The sequence below is a fragment of the Synchiropus splendidus genome, chromosome 17 (assembly GCF_027744825.2).
Source record: "Synchiropus splendidus isolate RoL2022-P1 chromosome 17, RoL_Sspl_1.0, whole genome shotgun sequence".
In the NCBI taxonomy this organism is placed as follows: domain Eukaryota; kingdom Metazoa; phylum Chordata; class Actinopteri; order Syngnathiformes; family Callionymidae; genus Synchiropus; species Synchiropus splendidus.
Genome location: NC_071350.1, coordinates 12,445,191 through 12,465,470, shown reverse-complemented (window position 1 = coordinate 12,465,470; position 20,280 = coordinate 12,445,191). Strand labels below are relative to the sequence as shown.

The 20,280-nt window shown below is 43.1% G+C and overlaps 2 protein-coding genes across 4 annotated transcripts; one reads left to right on the top strand and one right to left on the bottom strand.

Annotated features, from left to right (window-relative positions):
- Window positions 1–3,420: 3,420 nt before the first annotated feature.
- Window positions 3,421–12,077, bottom strand: hmgb1a (high mobility group box 1a). Of its 2 annotated transcripts, none has more exons than XM_053848119.1 (5): window positions 11,928–12,077; window positions 4,674–4,834; window positions 4,405–4,550; window positions 4,140–4,314; window positions 3,421–4,064 (listed from the first exon to the last, which is right to left on the bottom strand). In XM_053848119.1, exons 2-5 carry the CDS (start codon window positions 4,818–4,820, stop codon window positions 3,915–3,917), a joined length of 618 nt encoding a protein of 205 aa, XP_053704094.1. In that variant the 5' UTR covers window positions 4,821–4,834; window positions 11,928–12,077; the 3' UTR covers window positions 3,421–3,914. The 2 variants fall into 2 exon arrangements, with proteins under 2 accessions (XP_053704094.1, XP_053704092.1); XM_053848117.1 differs by lacking the exon at window positions 11,928–12,077 and adding an exon at window positions 6,786–6,931.
- Window positions 10,477–20,133, top strand: uspl1 (ubiquitin specific peptidase like 1). 2 transcript variants are annotated; one of them, XM_053848113.1, is made up of 9 exons: window positions 10,477–12,516; window positions 12,588–12,735; window positions 13,184–13,306; window positions 14,555–15,377; window positions 15,665–15,775; window positions 16,821–16,950; window positions 17,655–17,780; window positions 17,995–18,155; window positions 18,230–20,133. In XM_053848113.1, exons 2-9 carry the CDS (start codon window positions 12,619–12,621, stop codon window positions 19,816–19,818), a joined length of 3,180 nt encoding a protein of 1,059 aa, XP_053704088.1. In that variant the 5' UTR covers window positions 10,477–12,516; window positions 12,588–12,618; the 3' UTR covers window positions 19,819–20,133. The 2 variants fall into 2 exon arrangements, with proteins under 2 accessions (XP_053704088.1, XP_053704087.1); XM_053848112.1 differs by having other exon boundaries at window positions 10,477–10,799; window positions 18,230–20,132.
- The last annotated feature ends 147 nt before the right edge of the window (window positions 20,134–20,280 follow it).

The window sequence follows — 20,280 nt, the reverse complement described above, 5'->3', positions numbered from 1 at the left end:
GGAGGCTTCAGTATTTGACCAATCCTTTAGAGTTTATGCGCAAAGAGCGTCGCGATTAGCTGATAGTCTCCTACCATTATTCATCTATGTGCTTGCTATAAGGAGCTATTTTGATCTGCACTGTTTGGAGCAGTGTACGTGTGATGAACAGCAGACGAGATTCCTCAGGGTTTAAACTCCCAGTAGACTTTGTTTCCTGTGTGCTTTCCATATATCCTCGTCCTGTGTGGGAAACTATACTTTCACTTTGCAGTACAAACATACAAGTTTTCACGTATGTGTCACAGGCCGATTATGTAGAACAGCTTGTCGTCACCATCAACACTTCAGGCCACGCTTACTTCCGTCTTCCAATTTGTTTGTGTTTACTTTATGACCACTAAAAATACAGGATGTCAACACAATGCATCAACAGTATCAGGTCAGGAGAGCCTCTGATGTATCATGTGGTTGCACAGATTCCCTTTTAAGGCCCTCATTGCGGAAGATTGGTCACTTTTGACTTTTTTATGGCGCAGCAGCCTCAAGTTTTATTGGACCTATGGTGGAGGGGAATAGTTTGGGGGGTAGACTGACAAATGACATAAATATCTGTGAAGACCTTCTGTGTCAATGTAAACACAGCGGTACCAGTGGAGGGCACAGAGTAGCCTTTGCCTTTGATGTCCATATTTTGTGCTTGTTGTGTTTCTCTGGAACTTCTTGCTCTGAAAATCCACATCTTCCTCCCCTACCTCTACACAGACCTCTGGAAATTACCCTCCCATTCTGAGTCACAATGTTTTGATTTTGGATTGTCAACAACCAGGGAGCTCTGAAACGCTGAAGGTCTCAGTGTTCCCCACATGCAACTTACCATCTCATTTCCCTAAGACAGAGAAGGTTCTTCTAGTCTTGCTTACATCTCCAAAAACACATCCAAGACTGAACCAAGCAGCATCTTTTGAGCTCTTGAGCCGACCCAAATCTCTGTCACCAGTCCTTGTTACCAACCAATAATTCCAATAATTCCCTCCTCTTCAGCAATGCAGCTTGTCGCACAACTAAGTAGCACCTGTTGGCAACATCGTAGAATGAACCCTCCATTGTTCAACCCCCCCAAGTCTTAAGCAGAAGGTTTTAATGTGTCATGTGTAACTGCCTCACAAAATAAGGTGTCACTTATCTTAGATTAGGTTGTTGAGTTGCACTGTGACCAGTCAAATATGTGACTTCAGGCTCCCTCTGGTGTTGACAGTAATGTTAAATACTGTTTAGTACCAGGTCGATCACTCTGACCATCAGATAGAAAGCAAGTAAAGTAGACATTTTTATTACATTTAGAAAAAGATCCAGCGCTGAGAATGTCTCCTGTCTGTGTAATGTGCTGCCTGTTGTGTGGGCTTCCTCTGGGCACTCTACTTTCCTCCCATTGTCCAAAGGCAAACAGTAGTTATTTTGTGACTGTCATTTAAGTGTGAGTAATGTTCTGTCCATGGACACTAATATTTACTTGCATCCTGTCGTGAGTGTCCGCCATCTTTTTTGCCACCCAAGAGGACTTGGAAGTTGCCGCTGCTCTGTCACAGCAGTTGTTTTTACATAGTTGTGTTGATCATAATTATTTCATTTGTGTCAACTATAAGATAAAGACTGCCCCCTCTGTGCTCATGGGGCAAGGGGCACATATGGAATGCCATTGCTGCCAAACAATCTCAACATTTCTCTGTCTAACCTTTCATTTTTCTATTTTTTTCTTTTTTTATTTAATTGTTATTGCTGTGTTTTCTTTTTCATTATGAAAAACTATGTGGCTATGACCTTAATTGTTTAATTTTATTGTATTTTGTTAATAATTGGCACTGGATAACTGGATTATAATTATAAGTCATTGTTGTTGCTGGTATAGTTTAAAATGGCAACATATATTTCGGTAAAATGGAGTATAAGTAAGTCAGTCCTCTTTCGGAATGACCTTGTTTTGGCTCTTTAAATCCAAAGGAAATGCCTCCCGCACAGAGGCTCATCAATGCGTTGTATGATTTGATATTGACGCCCTTAAGGACAAAACTACAAATGACGTCAATATGTAGTCTTACTCTTCTTAAAGACACATTGACGTCGAACAGTGACGTTGAAATAAATAAACATTTTCCCCTCCTCGTTACTATTGTACAATGTTTGGTTAGGATCTTGTTTTATTAAGCGTTCTTGCCCACCGTTAAACAAGCGTTCGCCTCGGTACCAGGCGCTTACGTCAGTCAGTTTTCGGTTGTTTACATTTTCTATATCATGTGCAGTTATAGCAGCGGGCACTAGGTGTCGCAGTGGGATCAGAGATTGGGCCGCACGTACACTGAAGACACCAGCTGGTTGGATTATGAGGCTGTGCAGCTAAACCTCTCCTGGCCTGTATAGGCCCATGCAGACCCTGATCAACAGCTGACAGCAGCCTCACATGCTGCAACTGTTCCTGCATAGTTTCCCTCCCCTGCTTCAGTCCAGAAGCCAAATCCTCACACACACACACATTCTCAGTTCGAGTTGCTGCAACTGTGAACAGGCCCCATGGACACAGCACAGATGTCATAATAATGAACAGTGACAGCAGCTTGCAGTTGTCACATCCAGAGGTAGTAGCCATCATGAAATGGTTTCTATGTACCAGCGAATATCAGGACGCCGGTTCCTTCGCTGGCCCAGCTTTATCAAACCCGTGCAGAGGTTCACTTCAATGACTTGCCATCTCACTCAGGCAGCCAAGGTTAGTCTTCATCTGCTAACCTGTGACTGAATTAGTTTCTCTCCCACAGGAGGCCTTGATGCACAGAATGTGCCTCATGGGTTTCGGATGCACTATTCTTATGTCACCGGGCTTTTCAAGGCACATAATCCTCCTTACATAAATGTTGTTTTTTTTTTTTTTTTTCTTTTAACCTAGATGCGACCTGAGAGACGACATGACAGATGAAGCAGCTGTATCTAAATAAAACAGCAAGAGTCAGTGATGCATGTTGGCATGCAGAATAGAGCGGAATGCTACAACTTTTAGCAAACCTCCAGCAGGGCACAGCATTGCTACACAGCTTGTTTGCATACAACCACAGTGATAGGGAAAAAAACAGAGAAAAAAGGGCACGCAGGACACTAACAGTTGTGGTGATGAGTCATTCTGCATAGGAACAGTTTATTGAGGCATGGCTGTTAGATGCTTTCCTGCTCTATTTAATTGTCTCCAGGCGTTGTAATGTCGACTCAAATTTACTTAAATGAACCCAAGAGCCACGCAGCTAAACTCAGAATCCTCACCTAGCGATAACAAATAATAGCACTCGGAGCATTGTTGACTCAAAATATCCTTCTATATAAACCACTATTACACCATAATTGGTTCCAACGTCCATCCATTTTGTCGCATCACGTTTCCTTCAACACAATGAGTTTATTAAAAAAAAAAATGTTTATTGACATCAGAAGCAATTTTAACAATAAACAAGGCATTCTTTTCTTACTTTTGCTATTACAGTGGTACATAAAACATCAGTAAAACTGTGATACGCCAAATTTCCGAACTTAAAAACACAGAGAAAGTAAAGAAACACTCAGGTCTAAATCAGATATTTTTTTATGTGCTGTGCACGTCTAGCTACTGTAACAGCTAACTGTACCAGGCAGGATAGTGGTCTAGGAACTATCACTGGAAAAATAAGACTAGCAGAAAGACACAGACACGATACTTGTGTAGTGTGACCTATACAAAAAAAAGGGAAAAAAAACTGTACAGCATAAAAACAACTGATATACACAGCCTTTTTGTTTTTTGTTTTTTTACCCCTTAGATACTAATGCATTTTCTTTCAGTAAGTGAAGTGTGTACAAGGGGGTTAAATGCTTTATAAACAAGGACATGACCACTTTGTACGTCATTTTGCTCTCTACTCGTCATCATCATCATCCTCCTCGTCCTCTTCCTCCTCGTCTTCATCGTCGTCATCGTCATCATCATCCTTCTTTTCTGCCTTGGCCGGTGCTTTGGCCGGAGCACTGCCGCCCGTTTTGCCCTTTGCGCGATATGCGGCGACATCCTGGAGCAGGAAGCAAATTTGTTAGAAGAGGCAGAGGCTGGCAGCATAATAATACTTTGATGTGTGCAGCCTTACCTTCTCATACTTCTCCTTCAGCTTAGAAGCCTTCTTCTCATAGGGCTGCTTGTCCTCAGCAGAGGTGCTGTTCCACATCTCGCCGAGCCTCTTGGCCACATCTCCGATGGTAAGACCGGGACTCTCACTCTTCACCTTTGGGCGGAACTCAGAGCAGAAGATGAAGAAGGCGGACCTGGATAGAATAAAGACAAGTTCACTTACAACATTACTTTGATCCCAACAAAGCAATATTTCCTAGTTTGTGTTGCTTTGTATCACTTACGGGGGTCTCTTGGGGGCATTGGGGTCCTTGAACTTCTTCTTCTTGCCTCCCTTAACAGGAGTATAGCTCATCATCTCCCTGTCATAGCGGGCCTTATCCTGTTTGGCCAGGTCCTCAAATTTGCCCTTTTCCTTTGCAGACATGGTCTAGAAACAGAGAGACAATAAGCTCACGCGAGTCAGTGCCAACACCTTAGTTAAATAGGTGTTCGCACTGTTACTTCCTGTACTGCAATCATATAAACATTCATAGAGAAGTTTATGCCACACCTTCCAGCGCTCGGAGCACTTCTTGGAGAACTCGGCAAAGTTCACTGAAGCTTCAGGGTGCTTCTTCTTGTGCTCCTCCCGGCAGGTCTGGACAAAATAGGCATAGGAGGACATCTTGCCTCTCGGCCTGTTTGGATCTTTTCCCATTTTGGAAGCAATTTCTGGGAACAAAGTAGATGGAAGCGCCTTTAATATTCAATGTTGCTTTAGTAAAGTGGACTTTAGAGCATCAAGTGAGCCTAAAGGACGAGTCTTCATAAAATTGTGAGAAAGCTCTTTGAATCTGTGGCAATATTGGTATTAAAGTGACACATTTTGTTGCTGTGTAAATATTAAAAATCAATGTAACAAAACCCTTGCAGTAGTTTTGCATAAATATGGTAGACATGAACAAACTTTCCATCTTTTATTTATACATAGTGTTATATGGTAGTGTCATCCTGGCAGAATTAAAGATACAAAATCTTAAGATTATGAAAACGTCTTTCTTAAAACTAGGCAAATATCTGTTTAAGAATGTAGGAACTCAAACCACAATAATTGAACGCTCCTTTAATTTCACCACGAACTTTCACTTAACTTCCTTTAGAAAAGTTCAAGTTCACACGACACATAGCATAAAAGGGGAAAAATCGACCACAAAAGGGTTGAAATCACGTTTATTGCTTTTAAAACGGCTCTTCTGGCAAAAATAACTTTAAAAACAAAATTACTGAAACGAACATAAAATGCGGGCTTTTTTAGTCAAAATGGCTTTAACTATTATTTAATGTTGTTTATTCGACGTAAAATTGTTATTTATCATTTCTGTAATAATGTTAGAATGTTTGGTCGTTTTCGGTAAAAATGCTCAAAACTGTTAAAATTCCGGCCGAAATCGGCTATAAAAGGCGGCTGCAGGTCTCCAGCAAGCTGCGTCGAGTGGAGTAGTAATGGCGCATCAGGCTCTTCGTTGAGGAAAAGGAGGTCAACAACGACGGCAATATTTCTTCTTCCATTTTGTGAGAATGCCTTCTTCATGAAAGAAAGTCCCCCTCAAATGTCTCCCCCCGCCTCCCTATTCGCTTTGCGACCGAGCAAACATGTCGAAAAAGCCGGCGATCTTGACAAAAATCTTTCCCCCGATTCAATCCTATTGCATTGGCCGCCTTGTATAGTAATACATTGGGTCTGTGTGTGTCTATGAGCGGCTGCTGCTCCACAGTGTTTCTAATGGCCGCTCGTCTTCATCCACTAACAGGGAGAATATGGCTCCTTCTCTTTGTGTCAGCGCACTGCATGCAATAGAGGGCAGAGCGACCGCGCCGACTTCTTCACTTCAAGCTCCGATTTACACCCCTCAAGATCATCGGAAAAATCTCGCAATGGTGTCGTTAGAACCGCGAAAGATTGAAGTTTATTTTGCCGTCGTTAAATCCTATAGTTGCCGGTTTGTTTTTCGAGAAAAGCCCGTTGGAAAAAGTTGAAGCCAACTGCGCCTCTGTCGCTGGCTCTCGCTGCCTTGTTTCCTATGTGAATACAGTCAGCCATTACAGTAAAGCGCAGATCGCGAGCTAATTTTTTAAACGTCTTCCAGGGCGGATTTCCATCCAACAAACACGCGATCGTATATACTTCCACACCCTCTATCTTTTTCTATAGTTTTTGCGATTTTCTCAGACTCTTCATCTGACAGACATTCCGCTTCGTAATGCACTGCAATGGCAATGACTGGTCTTCTACCATTGTCGCCAACCGTGTTCGTCCGCTACACATTCTTCTAATTTTCAGACGATAACCAAGACGTGATACGTCGGTCTGAGGCTACCACACACACAAACATAATAAATATAATAATTCCTATTTGATCTTTTCACATTTTATCCCTCAATTTCCCCAAAATTGAATATAATTATTTTCGTTTTCTCCCCGAGCGTCTGCTCCTCGCTCCCCATTTAGACCAATGTAACATCGCCGGGTATTTCTAGTTGTTTTTAAGATGATTCCATCGAAATTAAAAGCTTCAAAATAACTTCAATGGATTGGCTATCATCGCCATAAACTACTCCGCGAGATGGTTTTAGGTGTTACCGTCATTCCGGAAACTAAAATAATTCGGTGTGAAATACTTACTGAAGCTGGGTCTCAATGCTCTGCAATGGCTGTGTGAGGGAACAGGCGATACGCAGTGTCTTCACTCTTCAGGCTCGCTAACATTACTCTCGGTGGAGCTCCCACGCTATTGGCCAGCGCCTATTCTTGCGTCGCTCGGATTGGCTACCTGCTTTTCATTGTCCTAATAGACGGCGACGTCTGATTGGCTGCCTTTTGTGCAACGTCACCGAGCTTTTCCGAGGCGGGTGGATACAAACATGTTCCCGTTCAGCGTGCCGGAGCTGGTAGTAGTGTAGTGTGTTTGCCATAGTATTGAATTCAGTGCGTTGAGCACAGTGTAGTGTACAGTAGGCGAGCGAGATGAATGAGGCAACGTGGAGCGCTTGCAGTCAGCGAGCCAGGCACCTGCAGACGCTCATGCTGGCGCGTTCACTGGGCTGTTAGTCACCTCATCCACCTGCTCAGTTGTGCGTTGCCATTAATAGTGGTCAACATATTGGCATATTAAAAATTACACCCACTCCTATAAAAAAGACAGCACTTGTCATATTCACTCTGGGTGGCAAGTGTAGATGAAATTTAGTGCTGAAAAGTGCCCAATGATCAATCTGGAGTTGACTCGAGAACTTAATTGTATTTTATAGATATGCAAACGAAGAAATATTTTCGTTTTTTTAAAAGAACTCCAGTGTTTTTTAAACAACACAGGAGGTTGTCTTGATCCTCTAGAATTGAAAGATAGCTGTAATAGAATTTCAGAAGTGCAGTTATTGAATAATGATGCAGAGAATCACTGTTATCAACGGTGCCACTGCTTTTTGTTTTTATTGGCTTGGATTTTAACACTGACATAATCATGAATGGGGGCCTTTAACACTATTGCATTATTTGAAAATAACAATCTCTTATGGGGTTTTTTTTTTGTACCTAAATTTGACTGACTCACATACATTTAAAGGCAATGGGGGTTCGATAAATACTGGAATGAACTGTATGACCAACATCGGTGTTTGTCCATATAGCTTTTAAGAGGTCCTTTGAATGAACAGTGCATCACCTTTTGCTTTGAAATCTGAGTTGTATTGTTTGTTTTGTTCCTCTATCAGTGGTACTATAGGCGAGTGTTCCATTAGATTTGCTCATTGTTAAATCCATGCCTCCTATGATACATGTGATGATCATCTAGTCCATGGAAAGATCCAGCAGATTTAATAATAAGGCAAACTGTTATTATTTCTGTCAATGCTTCTATAGAAGCCCGTCGTCATAATATGGCGCCTTTCACAGTTCAGGCTCATGAAGTACAATCATTAACATAGGAATGTTGCTGAATATAAATGTTAAATGTAAATACTCTATATACTCTAATACTCTATACTAATAGACACATCTCTTGCTATATTTACAAACGCTGGCTGATCTTTGGATAGCCACCCTTCCTTCTTTAACATCATAGTTTCTGAGGTTAGGTTTAGATTAACAATTTTATTATTCAATGTTACTTTATGATGAGCGCCATCTGTTAAAACTCCAATTACCTGAAACAGTAATTTGCCTCAAGGTAGTCGGAGCATACTGTCGTTCCCTCCCTTCTGTGCTCCTCCTCTTCTTATATTGCTATTTTTTCCTGTCAATGATCTAATGCAATGTGAGGTTTCTGGTTACTAATCTCAGAAGACTCTCCTCTGCTGTGTCTGCTAAGATATATATATATATATACACAAGTAACAACGACTTACGACCGGGATCGGTTCCGACCAACCAGTCAGATTCGACGTAAGTCGAATGCCAAAACGCAAATGCAGACGCGAAGGCTATAGGTACTACTGTAGTGGTAGATCACACATGTTGCCGGACTGCTACGTGCTGCTGTGCCAGACATTGAATAAAAAAACAATTAAGCATTGGCTGGCCGTTGTCGTAAGTACGGGTCCTAAGTCGGATGTTACTTGTGTGTGTATATATATATATATATATATATATATATATATATATATATATATATATATATATATATATATATATATATATACACACACACACACAAGTAACATATACAAAAGTAACATCAATTCTTTTTCATTCTTCTTTCTTTTTATCCATTCATTCATATCGGAACTGAGCTAGACACCTCAGCTGCATGTCAAAGGTCATGCGTGCAGCTGATGAACATTATTCACCAAATTAACTGTATATTTTCCTTCAACTGCTTTTGATTTACATGTTATGGACCATGAATTATCTAAATATAGATTGACGGACACTGAATGTATCTACTGTAGGCTTCAGTGAATGAAATGCTGTAAGAATTCCAGTTTTTAGCTGATTCTAGTGACCTCACCCAAATGAAGCGTGCAGAAAATCTAGGCATGTGACAAGCTAGCGGTGCTGTTGTTGCTTTGTGTATGTCTTTAATGTTACTTATAATTCCCCACTGTGTCAAGGCTGCTTTGTGATCCGGCTCAGTTAAACCGCATGTTTACATGTTCTTATGACGAAATGTAAAGACATCGATGGTGCAGTATACCATGTTTATTTTCAACACAATGCATTAGCCCTCTTAAATTAGCACTGCTTTCAGACTTACGGCAACAAAGAGATTCATCTAATGATCCTTTGATTTAGGAATGAGGTGGGCAAACTGATTTGAAATGCCAATCACAAACCAGACTCAGGCCACATGTCTGCCTGTGATGCTCACTGTCTCATTTATTGTGCGTCTCATTTTGCACCAGGAGGTGGTGTGGCAATAAGCTATAGCCTGCTCAGGAGGCGAGGAGGCGACCGGTTTATGCATTCTAATGAGCACTCCCTCTGAAAAATATGCAAATTCATTTTGTCATCAAGAGGAAAAATAGAGGACAGGAGAGCTGTTCGAACAGGAGGGGCTTAGGGGAGGAGGACACACGCAGGAGGCGGGATTGGATGGTGTAAATGGGAAATGTGCGTACAGCTATGTGTGTGTTTGAATGCATGTCTTTGGGTGTGGGGCAGGGAAAGAAGGTGTGGGTGCTGGATTACAGAGCCAGAGCAGGGACATATGTAACCGTATCCCACCTTTCCATGGCCCCAAATGAATTCAAAAGAATTCTAATGTTAATGGGCCAGATTATTCCGTGATGATGACATCGATGAAAAAAAAAAAAAAAAGAGTTTTATTTATTATAAAAATATAATAACATTTAATTTCGATATATATATATATATATATATATATATATATATATATATATATATATATATATATATATATATATATATATATATATATATATATATATATATATATATTTAAGCTTTGTTTATCACTAAATAGAAATGACAGTATTATAAATGACTGCCGGGCGCAGATTTGCATAATGATTATTTCGTTTGCGTTTTAATATCTTTAAAGTAAGCAATTTGGATCTTGAACATTTTGAGGAAAGAATCAGGACAAATTTAATAAAATTTGAATTTATTGGAATTAATTTCTTTCACTTGGTGAAATGTCATAACTAAAAATGATTTAAAATATGATTTTTAAAAAATGTGTACATAATTACCCGTAAAGCAGTGCACCTCACACCTGCCATTAAACATCACTAACTCTGAATTTCTGTCTAAATATGAAGTTAGCAGGCGGAGAGAGCCGTTGAAAATTCCCTTTATACGGTGGCGGGGGAGGGGTGCTTGGAAATTCTCCGTTTCACTGTCGACCCATCAAAGCTAAATGAATGAATGTCCTTAAATCCTCTAATAATAGTGTGCACTTTCTCAAAAGAATGTTTCTTTTTGCCGTCTATGGCCCCAGGCGGGAGAGTCAGCTCTTGCCCGCCGCCTCAGTCAACTCGCCGGAACCATTGTTCTTGTAGGAGCGGGAGCACAAAACACTGCTGCACTCGACACCGGCAAGCGGAACGTGAACGTTCGTCAAACGCAAGTTTACCAGAGAACGTACTGCTACGGAGTGCAGAGTGATTAAATTCGCCTCCGTTGTGCATGGATTCTTCCTTTCAATCTCCTAAAGTGACATATATAGGTTCAGCTATGGTAAGTGGTCTTTGAATTAATAATTACGACGGCGAAGACTTCGGTAGCGGCTAACATTCGCTAGCGCGCTAACACGCGGCACCAAAGGAGGCAAGTGTATGAATAAAAACAAACTGAGGATTCATAGATGCTGTAGTGGCTGTACTAATTCGCCGGTAGTTTGGCTGAAACTGCAACGCAAATTTGTTTTGTTTTTGTACGTTTTCTTTGTTCTCTCGACAGAGTAACCGTCATACTTTATATTATTAAGTGGTTGCAAGTGTCTACATTCAACAGTAACGTGTGTGTGAGATAAATATAAAGCAAGTAGAGCTGGAGCAAATTTATTGTTTTGTAAATGTTTCACTTTCATCTTCAAAAGACAAGTCCATCCCAGCTATTTGGGAGGAGAGGCAATGAACACCTTGGGAGCAGGGCAGAGCCCTTTACTTACACTTGCAACTACCGGCACTTCTCTCAAAATAACATCGCTGTCACCTGCCTTGATGGAGGAACTAACTTAAAAAAAAACGAAAAAAAAACGCGTGGAAGAACATTCCTCAGTTTTAATATCAAGCCATTTCTCTAGACCAGGATAGGTAACAGGTGCCTACAGCTTAAAGCGTATAATGGTATCAATATAGTTCATAGAAACCTGAACTATTTGAAATAATGTAATTACAAAGCACTCAGAATAAGCTGCATTAGAGAAAGACCCAGGTGTCCGAGTTTCTCCGGGACAACAAAAGCCACAGAATGGACTTGATCCTAACTTGATCCTAAGTCTAACAGATTGGCAGTAGATGACCTTGGCTGAGGTAATAAAGGTGGCGCAAGGTCCAAGACTAAATCAAAGTGCGGTTGCTTTATTACATTCTATGTGTAATGATGTGGATGAAAGTCAGCCACATTGTTCAGTGGTGAAGAACCACTGGCACATCTTTATGACGCCAGGCTTATAACTGGAGTGTTGACAGTTTTTTTTGTGTGTGTGTTGACAGAGGCAATTAAGTATTCTGAAACAAGAAATTATGACTTTTATGCTTATTTAGAATTATTGAACGACCTGCTACTTCTATGACAGAGTGTAGTGATTTAGTGAATATGTACTTACTATATGCATTCAATTCCAATTTCGTAGAAACTCACCTCTTGTAGTCAGCTCTCCTACTTAGATCTATAAATTGGATCTTCACGGATGCTGTTTGATCTCTTTACTTGATGATTCTTGAGGGGTGTTTCGTCTTTTCCGAATCTTGCTGTCGCTCTCTGTTGCTTTGACTCAACAGCTGGAGAAGCTTGTGTTTATACTCTCCAACAGGGTCAGGCCAAAGACCTAATAAAGCCTATAGCAAAAACTGTAGCAAAACCTTACTGTAAATAAGACACAAGGGTCTTAGTAGCCTGCGACCTTTTAATGTGCTTAATTACCACAAAGACGCACCTTTTTTCATCGTCAAATTTAAAGAGTGTATATCACTGGGTAACGCTTTCATCATTGGTGTTGTCAGTTGCAAAAATCGAGCATAGACAAACAAACTTGGTTGTCATGGTTACTGCAGAACATATTTCAAAGCATCCATCAAAGACAAATGACATTGTAAAACTAGCAAACAAAACACCAATCTCTTTAACTGACCCTGAATCCATGGATGGAAGTTGTGAGCTGCTTCCAAACTCCGGAGCTGCAACCTCTGCTTACTTGTCTAAGCTAGGAGCAACCCTGTGTGTTACTAAGGTGTCAGTTGGTGGGTTTTATTTCTTGTGCTGTTCACTTGGCTGATTCAGTTGCTCTGTTTCTCTCCCCAGCTCCCTCCGAGGTGAGCGAGGTTGCGTTGACATGGTGTTATTTCACTGGACACCCTTGGACCAGAGGAGAAACGGTGGTTTGCTGATGAGTGCAGAAGACACTGGTTTGGGGGCTTTTGCCTCTCCGCTGGTGGGGTATTTGGGAAAAGTCAGTAGACTTTTTGTTATCTCTCTAGCAGCCATATGCGCAAAGCTGAATTATAATTGAAAGTAGCTGCATTCGAGCAGCGTAAAATGGACCAAACAGAATAAAACGGAAATCTTGAGTAAAAGGCGAAAGAAATGGTTCCCCTGCTGGGTGTATATATTGATGTCTAAATACCTGTTACATTAAGTGTTTTTCTACTCTGCAGTGTAAGTGTGAAATTATGAGTTGATTTGATATTTTTCTTGCATCTTTTATTGTGGTGTCTTACAATATCTGCCACTTAAAAGTGGAGTGTTCATCGCTCTCAAAAGTAGCTTATCCCTCATTATTCATGATGTATTTTTTATGTAAGTGCAGTAATGTTCTGTGTATATTTTCTGTTATGCTTTCTTGACTTAGTCGTTTCCAGCGTTAGCTGCTTTATTCCTCTTTGTTTTGATTTCCTCAGGTCAATGAAAGAGCTGCTTCATTGGAACTCTGTCCTTGGTGCGCGTCAAAAGGCTTGACACATACTCTGCGCTCTTACCGCGTCAACCTCAAGGAGTCAATCACCCTCTGCACAAACTCAGACGTAAGTACCTCCTCCGCAGCTGCCTGCTAAACGCTGTAGTCACTGGATTCAATAAAGATGGGTTTAACACAGTTCCATTTCAGATCAATTCACTGCACTTTGACAACCGTAGAGCATCATTTTAGTCGATGTTTGTCAGTCAGATAAGTAGTTAGGACACATAAATTAGCTTGAATACCCAGGTAATCTTTTTTAATTGTTCAAGACACCTGTTATGACACATCACCAGGGCACCTATCAGAGTTCTGCCAGTGTGGCAGCTTCAGGCTGCCGGTCTATTTGTTGACTTTGGCAGTTGAAGCATGCTTTGTGATTGGCAGGGCTAATGAGTTGCCAGGCTCATGCAACACACACATGATTCTGAAAACATGCACGGCACATATGAAATTATTCAGTGCCTCACGTCACAATGTTTTTGTTGAGTTGAATGAAGACTGGTCCCTTGGTACCCAGAATGCACCTGGGGACATGTTTTTTCAAATTAGAACATGATAAAATTCATGGTTATGGTGGAAGCCAGTTATGTAACACAACATTTTGTCCAATATTTTGAACCCATTTATATGATTCATGTCTAAATGTAATGTTGTCAAGTTCTTCAGCACCGTGACTCAGCCTGAATCTATATTTTCTGCATGCACACATTTCAGATTCAGTGCAAAGCTGTTTTTGTGGCACCACTGTGTGTATTGACCTTGTTAAACACCGTTCTAGACAGCCTCCGTACGCCCGGCGCCCCCTGGCAGCTGCTCCGCCGTGAGTGACAGGAGTTGCTCAGCGGCGCATTGAAACTGTGTACCGACAACTTGCAAGGCTTGAACTGGCGAAATTTTGATCACGCACAGAAACTTGCCTTTGTGAAAAAAAAAATAGGGCTTCTTTACCGGGTTCACCATATAAGTAGGGTGTCTTAACATTCTGTACAGGGCGACCTGTCATGGTCATGAGCACCTCATGGCTTTGCAAACAGCTTATGCCCAAGAATCATTCTGTTATCATTGTCTCATCATGATGGCTTTGTTTGTTACTGTTGTGTTTTATTGCGACATCTTTTGCGTGACTAAGTTGGATCACGGATGGTTGCTGCTAAACACACATTGCTAGTTTTCCTTTGCTAGGATATTAATGACAGACCAATGTTAAGTACAGGTCAAAGACATTTTAGTGTTTATCAGAGATGCGCTCTAGCGTTTGAGTTCGTTTACTTTCTTGTATCTCTTCAATCGTCTTCTTTCCTGTTTCCTCCAGTGCCTCTTCCCCCTCGTCAGCCGGTCTCTGGATGATATTTTGGCCAGCTTGGTACCTGGTGAGCCCAAAAGAAAGCTTTGTTCTCTCCAAGACGATGAGGAAGACCTGGGAAATTCTAAACGCATCAGGTCCACTGACAATATTGAGGAGACAGTGGTTAACCATGTGGAAAACAAGGAAGCTGAGATTGATGGCCTTTCCTCTTCAAGTGACACGGAAGGTGGAAAGTTGAATAAATTCCAAAATAATGCTGCGATCCCACAGACATCAGATGGTCACTGTGCTCCTGAGAACGTGGCTGGCTCAGATGTCCTTGGTCCCCAGCATGGCTCATCTAAGGAACTCTTGAGTTCCGCTGGTGAGGATGTCGCCACACTGTCTTCAAGTCAGGATGCACTTGAAACATTGGAGGCAGACAAAGACCCCACACATGAGGAAGCTCCAGACGAGCTGCATGAGCATGTCAGTCAGGCAACCAGTGTCATTAGTTCTACAGATGTGAGGAGCCCATTGCTGCTGGAAGAACAGCAGAAGGGCGAGATAACAGAGAAGCTGCCAGTGAAGGTCCGAAGCTGTGAGTCGGAAACTGAAGATCTGTCCATGTCAATGGTGCCACCTGTAGACCTTGTATCCGCTGGCCCACTTTTCTGGAAGAACAGGGACAACCTGTGTTGGCTGGACTCGTTGCTTGTTGTTTTGGTGACCTGTAAGAACTTGAACAAGTGGCAAGGTGACGATGGCCCACACTCCTTGGTTTGGAAGTTGAAGAGGGAGTATGCAAGCATCTGTGCTGCTGTCGGCGTTCAGCGGCTCACTGACAATGGTAAGCTCACTCAGTTGAATGGATTTGTATTCTGCAATCACTTAGCATTGGCATGTTAGGGTCTTGGACTGGCTTGTTGAGTTTGAAAGAAGAGGTTTGCTGTGACTAGAGTATGAAATGTAAAGGAAAAGTGGCTTTACTTGAGTTCGAGTGGAGTTTAAAGTACTTGGGTTAATTCAAATATGAAAGACTGAAAGAATACCACCACATCCAGCTCTGCTTTGCTCTATGTGAACACATGGAAGTGTTTTCAATGCCATCAACAATATGTTCATCTAATGTTGCAGGTGACAGCGTGAAAGTGCCTTGCCATGTGCTACAAAAGGCTGACGCTGACCTGCATGCTCTCAGGATGTCTATCTTTAAAATGTTGGAGCCCCAGCTGCGCTGCAAGCTCGGTAAGTTTTCTCTTCAGTGGGATTCAGTCATATGTCAAGTATTTAACAAATACTCCCTGAAATAGGGACCTTCATAGGGGTTGGCCAAATTTCTGGGCGGCACATTTGTTATTTGGAACACTTCACTGCTTCTAAATCCTTTGAATAATGGCTCACAACACAGTGGTCAGGAAGTGACCGGCTCATATGTTTAGCGGCTGATGAATTCAGCAGGAACAGGACAGGTCATTAATTCTCCCCCTTGATTGAGAGGCTTTATTTAGCTGTGTTAGCTGAAGAGCTCCAGACACTAGGGAAAAAAAAGACGCACAACCGAAATTTAAGTGGTTTTTGGAAGGGAGAATGGACTCCATTGTGATCGAGGTTGGTCCATTTGTTATGTAAACTGTCGGAGGAAATTATGACTGCCATCATGCTGAATGTATTTTTGAAAGCCTAACTACTTCATTTCATTTCTTAATATTACTGTGACATGCACTCCCCTCTTTTTTTCTGAGCGACCCACATATAAATTTGTTTTCTGAGTCTGTAGATCGATATGTAAAAGCATAATGTGAGGCGTTTTGTAAAAGCCTCTTGCTTGTATCATCTCAAATGGCTGCCGGCTAATATTGAACCACATCTGACTTTTGAGTTGTTGCCTAAGAGTCATCCGACTCTTAAGTTGCTTAATCCTGAAGTGACAGTCCATCTTTAAGTGACCTGTTTCGGGAGCTTATACTGCAGATTCCACCAGCAGCTGCACACCAAAGTGTCTCCTCTTCTGGAATAAGTCCGGAACTTGTGTTTTCTTAGCTGCTGTTTGGCAGATAGTGAGTTGAGTGCGAACAACATTGGAAGATAACGACTGCAAATAAATAAAGCCCTAATCCTGTGGGGTCAGGATTAGTTGATACCTGCTCATCTGTGGCTGTCCTTCTGGCTCGAGCAAGAGTTCCTTTTTTTTTTCCATTTTCCAGAGCTTGAAGTGGTAACCATCGTTCTATTCAAATGATGGACAAAAAAACTGTTGGCACTTCACCTGCTGTGTTCTTTTGCTCTCCAGGTCAGAGGGAAACTCCAGTGTTTGCCTTGCCACTTCTGTTAAAGATGGACTCCAGCGTGGAGCCGCTCTTCCAGGCCAGCTTCTCCTGGGAGTTCAAGTGCTCTGGTTGTAAGCTGAACACTAGAGATCAGTAAGTCGACAAACCTAACACAAAAGTTTTCGGTCAATGGCTTGTGAGGGAAGTCTAGAAGTATATGCCCTACGTGTTTGGAATGAAGACGTGGCATATTCGAAGCAGGATATATGGAATTATGTAGAAAAAAGTTAAATAACTCTAAATATGCACTGCATTATAGATGACTTAAAGTTGCTTTGACAGTGCTGCTAACCCTTGGCCTTCTTAATGTGCATAGGTCAACTGTTGGAAAACCATGCAGCTCATCGCGAGTCTGCAAAGCGCAGCTTTTTAAAATATAAAATGAGAAGGTGTGTCCAAACCTTTGGGTTTAATTTATTGTCCATGTGATTTTGAAGAGCTGCTCAATTTAGTTGTCAAACAATATGAATGGTAATGTGTAACCAGAGCAATAATCGTCAGGCCGAAGTTTGATTCAGAGCAGAGGTGGGCAAACTGCGGCCCTTCACCTGTTCTTATGCTCCACTCCTGAGGTCAGAGCAATAATGCTGTCCAAGATGGTGATGGCTTTACTCATAGGCAGGTTATCAATTTTATACTATTACAGTTAGAAATTTAAGATGAATTCAAGACTTTTGTTTTCCTGATTTAGAGAGAGAAGTTTCATCTCTGGTCATGTGGTAGATATTTCAAAAAGTGGTTGTCTCTGTGGTTTCAATGTTTGCTCTATTTTTTTGTTTTGTTTTTTTTTGCAATAGGGTGACCAAAACTCTTCCCACCGTGACAAACCTCTTTCCTGACTGGCACCCACTCCATGCATCACACTCTGCTCCGTGTAACCGTTGCTCCTTGAGCGGTCAGAGGAGGACGATGGTGCTGGAGAGGTGAGTGAAGTCATTCGTCGCAGTCGTCAATGATGCTTGTTGCTCATGTGCTTCACAGCGATTTTTGAAGCTGCCTGAGCAAACGTTTAGCTCAACCTTTTAAAGCGACTGGCTGATCCAGGAAGCAACCTTTTTCTGTTGATCATAACGCTACATTTTGTCTCATTTTGGTAACATGAGGCTCAATCCTTGTCTGGCTTGTTCTCCGCTCCAGGGTCCCCCCCGTGTTTGCGCTGCACTTTGTCGAGGGTCTTCCTCAGAACGAGGTCTCAGTCTACGACTTTAACTTCAAGGGGAAACACTACACCATCACCTCTGTCATACAGTTCAAGCAAGACCTGCAGCACTTTGTCACCTGGATTCACCAGTCAGAGGGTCGGTATCCAACACCGCACCTTCATCCACTAACCCAAACCCTAACCCTGGTAACCACGTGCTTTGTGTTCCAGGATCCTGGCTGGAGGTGGACGACTTGAAAAGCAAGTGTCAGTCTCACAGCAAGCTTCCAGTTCCCGCTCAGGAAATCCACATCGTCTTCTGGGAGGAGATGAGGGAGAAGCCCTGCGTGTGCTCCCCCACCAGCACCTCCGCCAGCTCTCCCAAATCCACAGCTGTTGACTCCCATCTCCCGGCCGATGGAGCAGAGTCCATGGATGAGTCGCACTGCCCAGATCAGTCCCTGCTTCTGGCGCAAGGCAACTTCCACATCGATGACGTGCTGGCCACCAGCAACATTGATACTACAGGTGCAGATGAGTCGATAGGGTCCACCACACTGATGGACGCGTTCGAGGGTCTCACCAGGAATGACATCATCACTCTCACCTTGGACATAGTCCCACATCCAGAGGCAAATGAACCTGGACCAGGGGTTTTGGACGAGACGCTGGTCCCTGCTGAGGGATCTGTGTGTGAGGTGTCTCCAGGAGCGGAGACCCCCACCACCACCACCACCCACACGTCTGAGACCGAACTGGTCGCATACCCGCCACGATCTGGGCCAGCTGCCGGCACCAGGTCGCAGAGACGTAGGACACCAGGTAGAAGTGCTGCCAGTGACCAGGAGCTTGAAGGCACCGCCGCTGACGTGTCGACTCACCCGTCCCCGGAGCCCTCTGAAGTGGAAGAGATTGCTGCTCTGATGAGCTCCATAGCCGAGGTCCGGCAGTCGCCGTCCCCCGTGTCTTCAACCCAAACCACGTCTCCACCTGCCACCCAGACGTCCAATGTGGATGATCAGCGCTTGTCCTACCTGTTCAGCCGACACCCAGCTAAGATAGGTGGGACACCCCCTGTTGCCCCCGGCGCTTTTAACCAGGGTTCCGCAAAACCCCTGAGACATTCGACTCCCGTCCCTCTGAAACGTTTCCAAACAGTGACGCCAGGTGGCCTGAAACCAAAGCTCAGGACAGAAGACGGTGACCACCTGCCGATAAGAGCTTCCGAAAGGTTTTCAGGATTCTGTGCGAAAAGCACTGCAAGTCCAAATCCACCTGAGGATAAGACGCAGGCGTTCTGCTCCCCACCTCTTCCCCCAGTGACGACAAAGACGCCCAAACTATCGTCCCAGAAGCACAACGCGGGTCTTCCTGTAGGTCTGAGCGAGACAGACGCCCTCAGGTACAAGCTCCTGAAGAAACTCAAGGCCAAGAAGAAGAAGCTGGCCAAGCTGAATGAGATGTTGAGTCACCAGATGGGGTCCAGCCATCAGCCGGACAGCACCAACCTGCCGTCGCCTCACACCGTCTCCTCCAGCACGTACGAGGGCTCCAACTGCGGCGAGGCCCTGTCTGAGCTGATGTCACCGGCCACGACCATCAGCAACCTCTCGCCCGACAGCTCGGGCTTCCTCGACATGTACGTCACCGGGCAGGAGGGAGGGGCCGGCGCTCCTGCTGCCAACACTGAGCCACCAAACTCTTCAGTTAGGGCTCTTCAGACTGACAACTTCCTGGATGAGTTCCTGTGTCAGGCGGTGGCTGAGCAGCCCTCTGTGATGGAGAACGACGTGCTCAGTGAGCTTGAACTTTTCTTCTAGGCTGTAGAGGGTGCGGTGGTCGTCTGCTAGCTTGATGCTTCAGGTTTTCATTCGTGACGCATGAGTTCCGGAACCCATCTTTTGGATGAAATAACACCTTGTATACTGTGTATATAGTTTATTTAAATTCACATGAGATTTAGTTTTTTTTTACCTCTTCCTGTGCCAGACCGCAGCTTTAGTCGATCGCTGTGGAACAAATTTGGAACCTTATTATGGTGCTTCTGCAATCGTTTTCTAACCTCAAGAGTCAGTTATGCTTAATTTAAGACAATAAAATGAAATGAAACTTGAGTTTGGTGAACTTTGTTTTGTTTGGCTGTATGTTTCTCAAACCCCATAAGCAACTGTCTCAGCTGTGCTACAGCTCATGAGGTGTTCAAAGTGAACTGGAGTCATGGGTGTAACTGACCCGAGGTGAGCCTCTCGGTACACTGCTCTTTTGTACATGTTTTGATCAAT

Bases quoted from the DNA above. Each gene is read 5' to 3' on its own strand.
- hmgb1a (XM_053848119.1), bottom strand. From the start codon at position 4,820: ATGGGAAAAGATCCAAACAGGCCGAGAGGCAAGATGTCCTCCTATGCC. The intron at 4,551-4,673 runs GTGTGGCATAAA...CTCTGTTTCTAG, and splicing joins AGTGCTCCGAGCGCTGGAAG to ACCATGTCTGCAAAGGAAAA. The intron at 4,315-4,404 runs GTAAGTGATACA...TATTCTATCCAG, and splicing joins AATGCCCCCAAGAGACCCCC to GTCCGCCTTCTTCATCTTCT.
- uspl1 (XM_053848113.1), top strand. From the start codon at position 12,619: ATGGTGTTATTTCACTGGACACCCTTGGACCAGAGGAGAAACGGTGGT. The intron at 15,776-16,820 runs GTAAGTTTTCTC...TTTGCTCTCCAG, and splicing joins CCAGCTGCGCTGCAAGCTCG to GTCAGAGGGAAACTCCAGTG. The intron at 16,951-17,654 runs GTAAGTCGACAA...TTTTTGCAATAG, and splicing joins AAGCTGAACACTAGAGATCA to GGTGACCAAAACTCTTCCCA.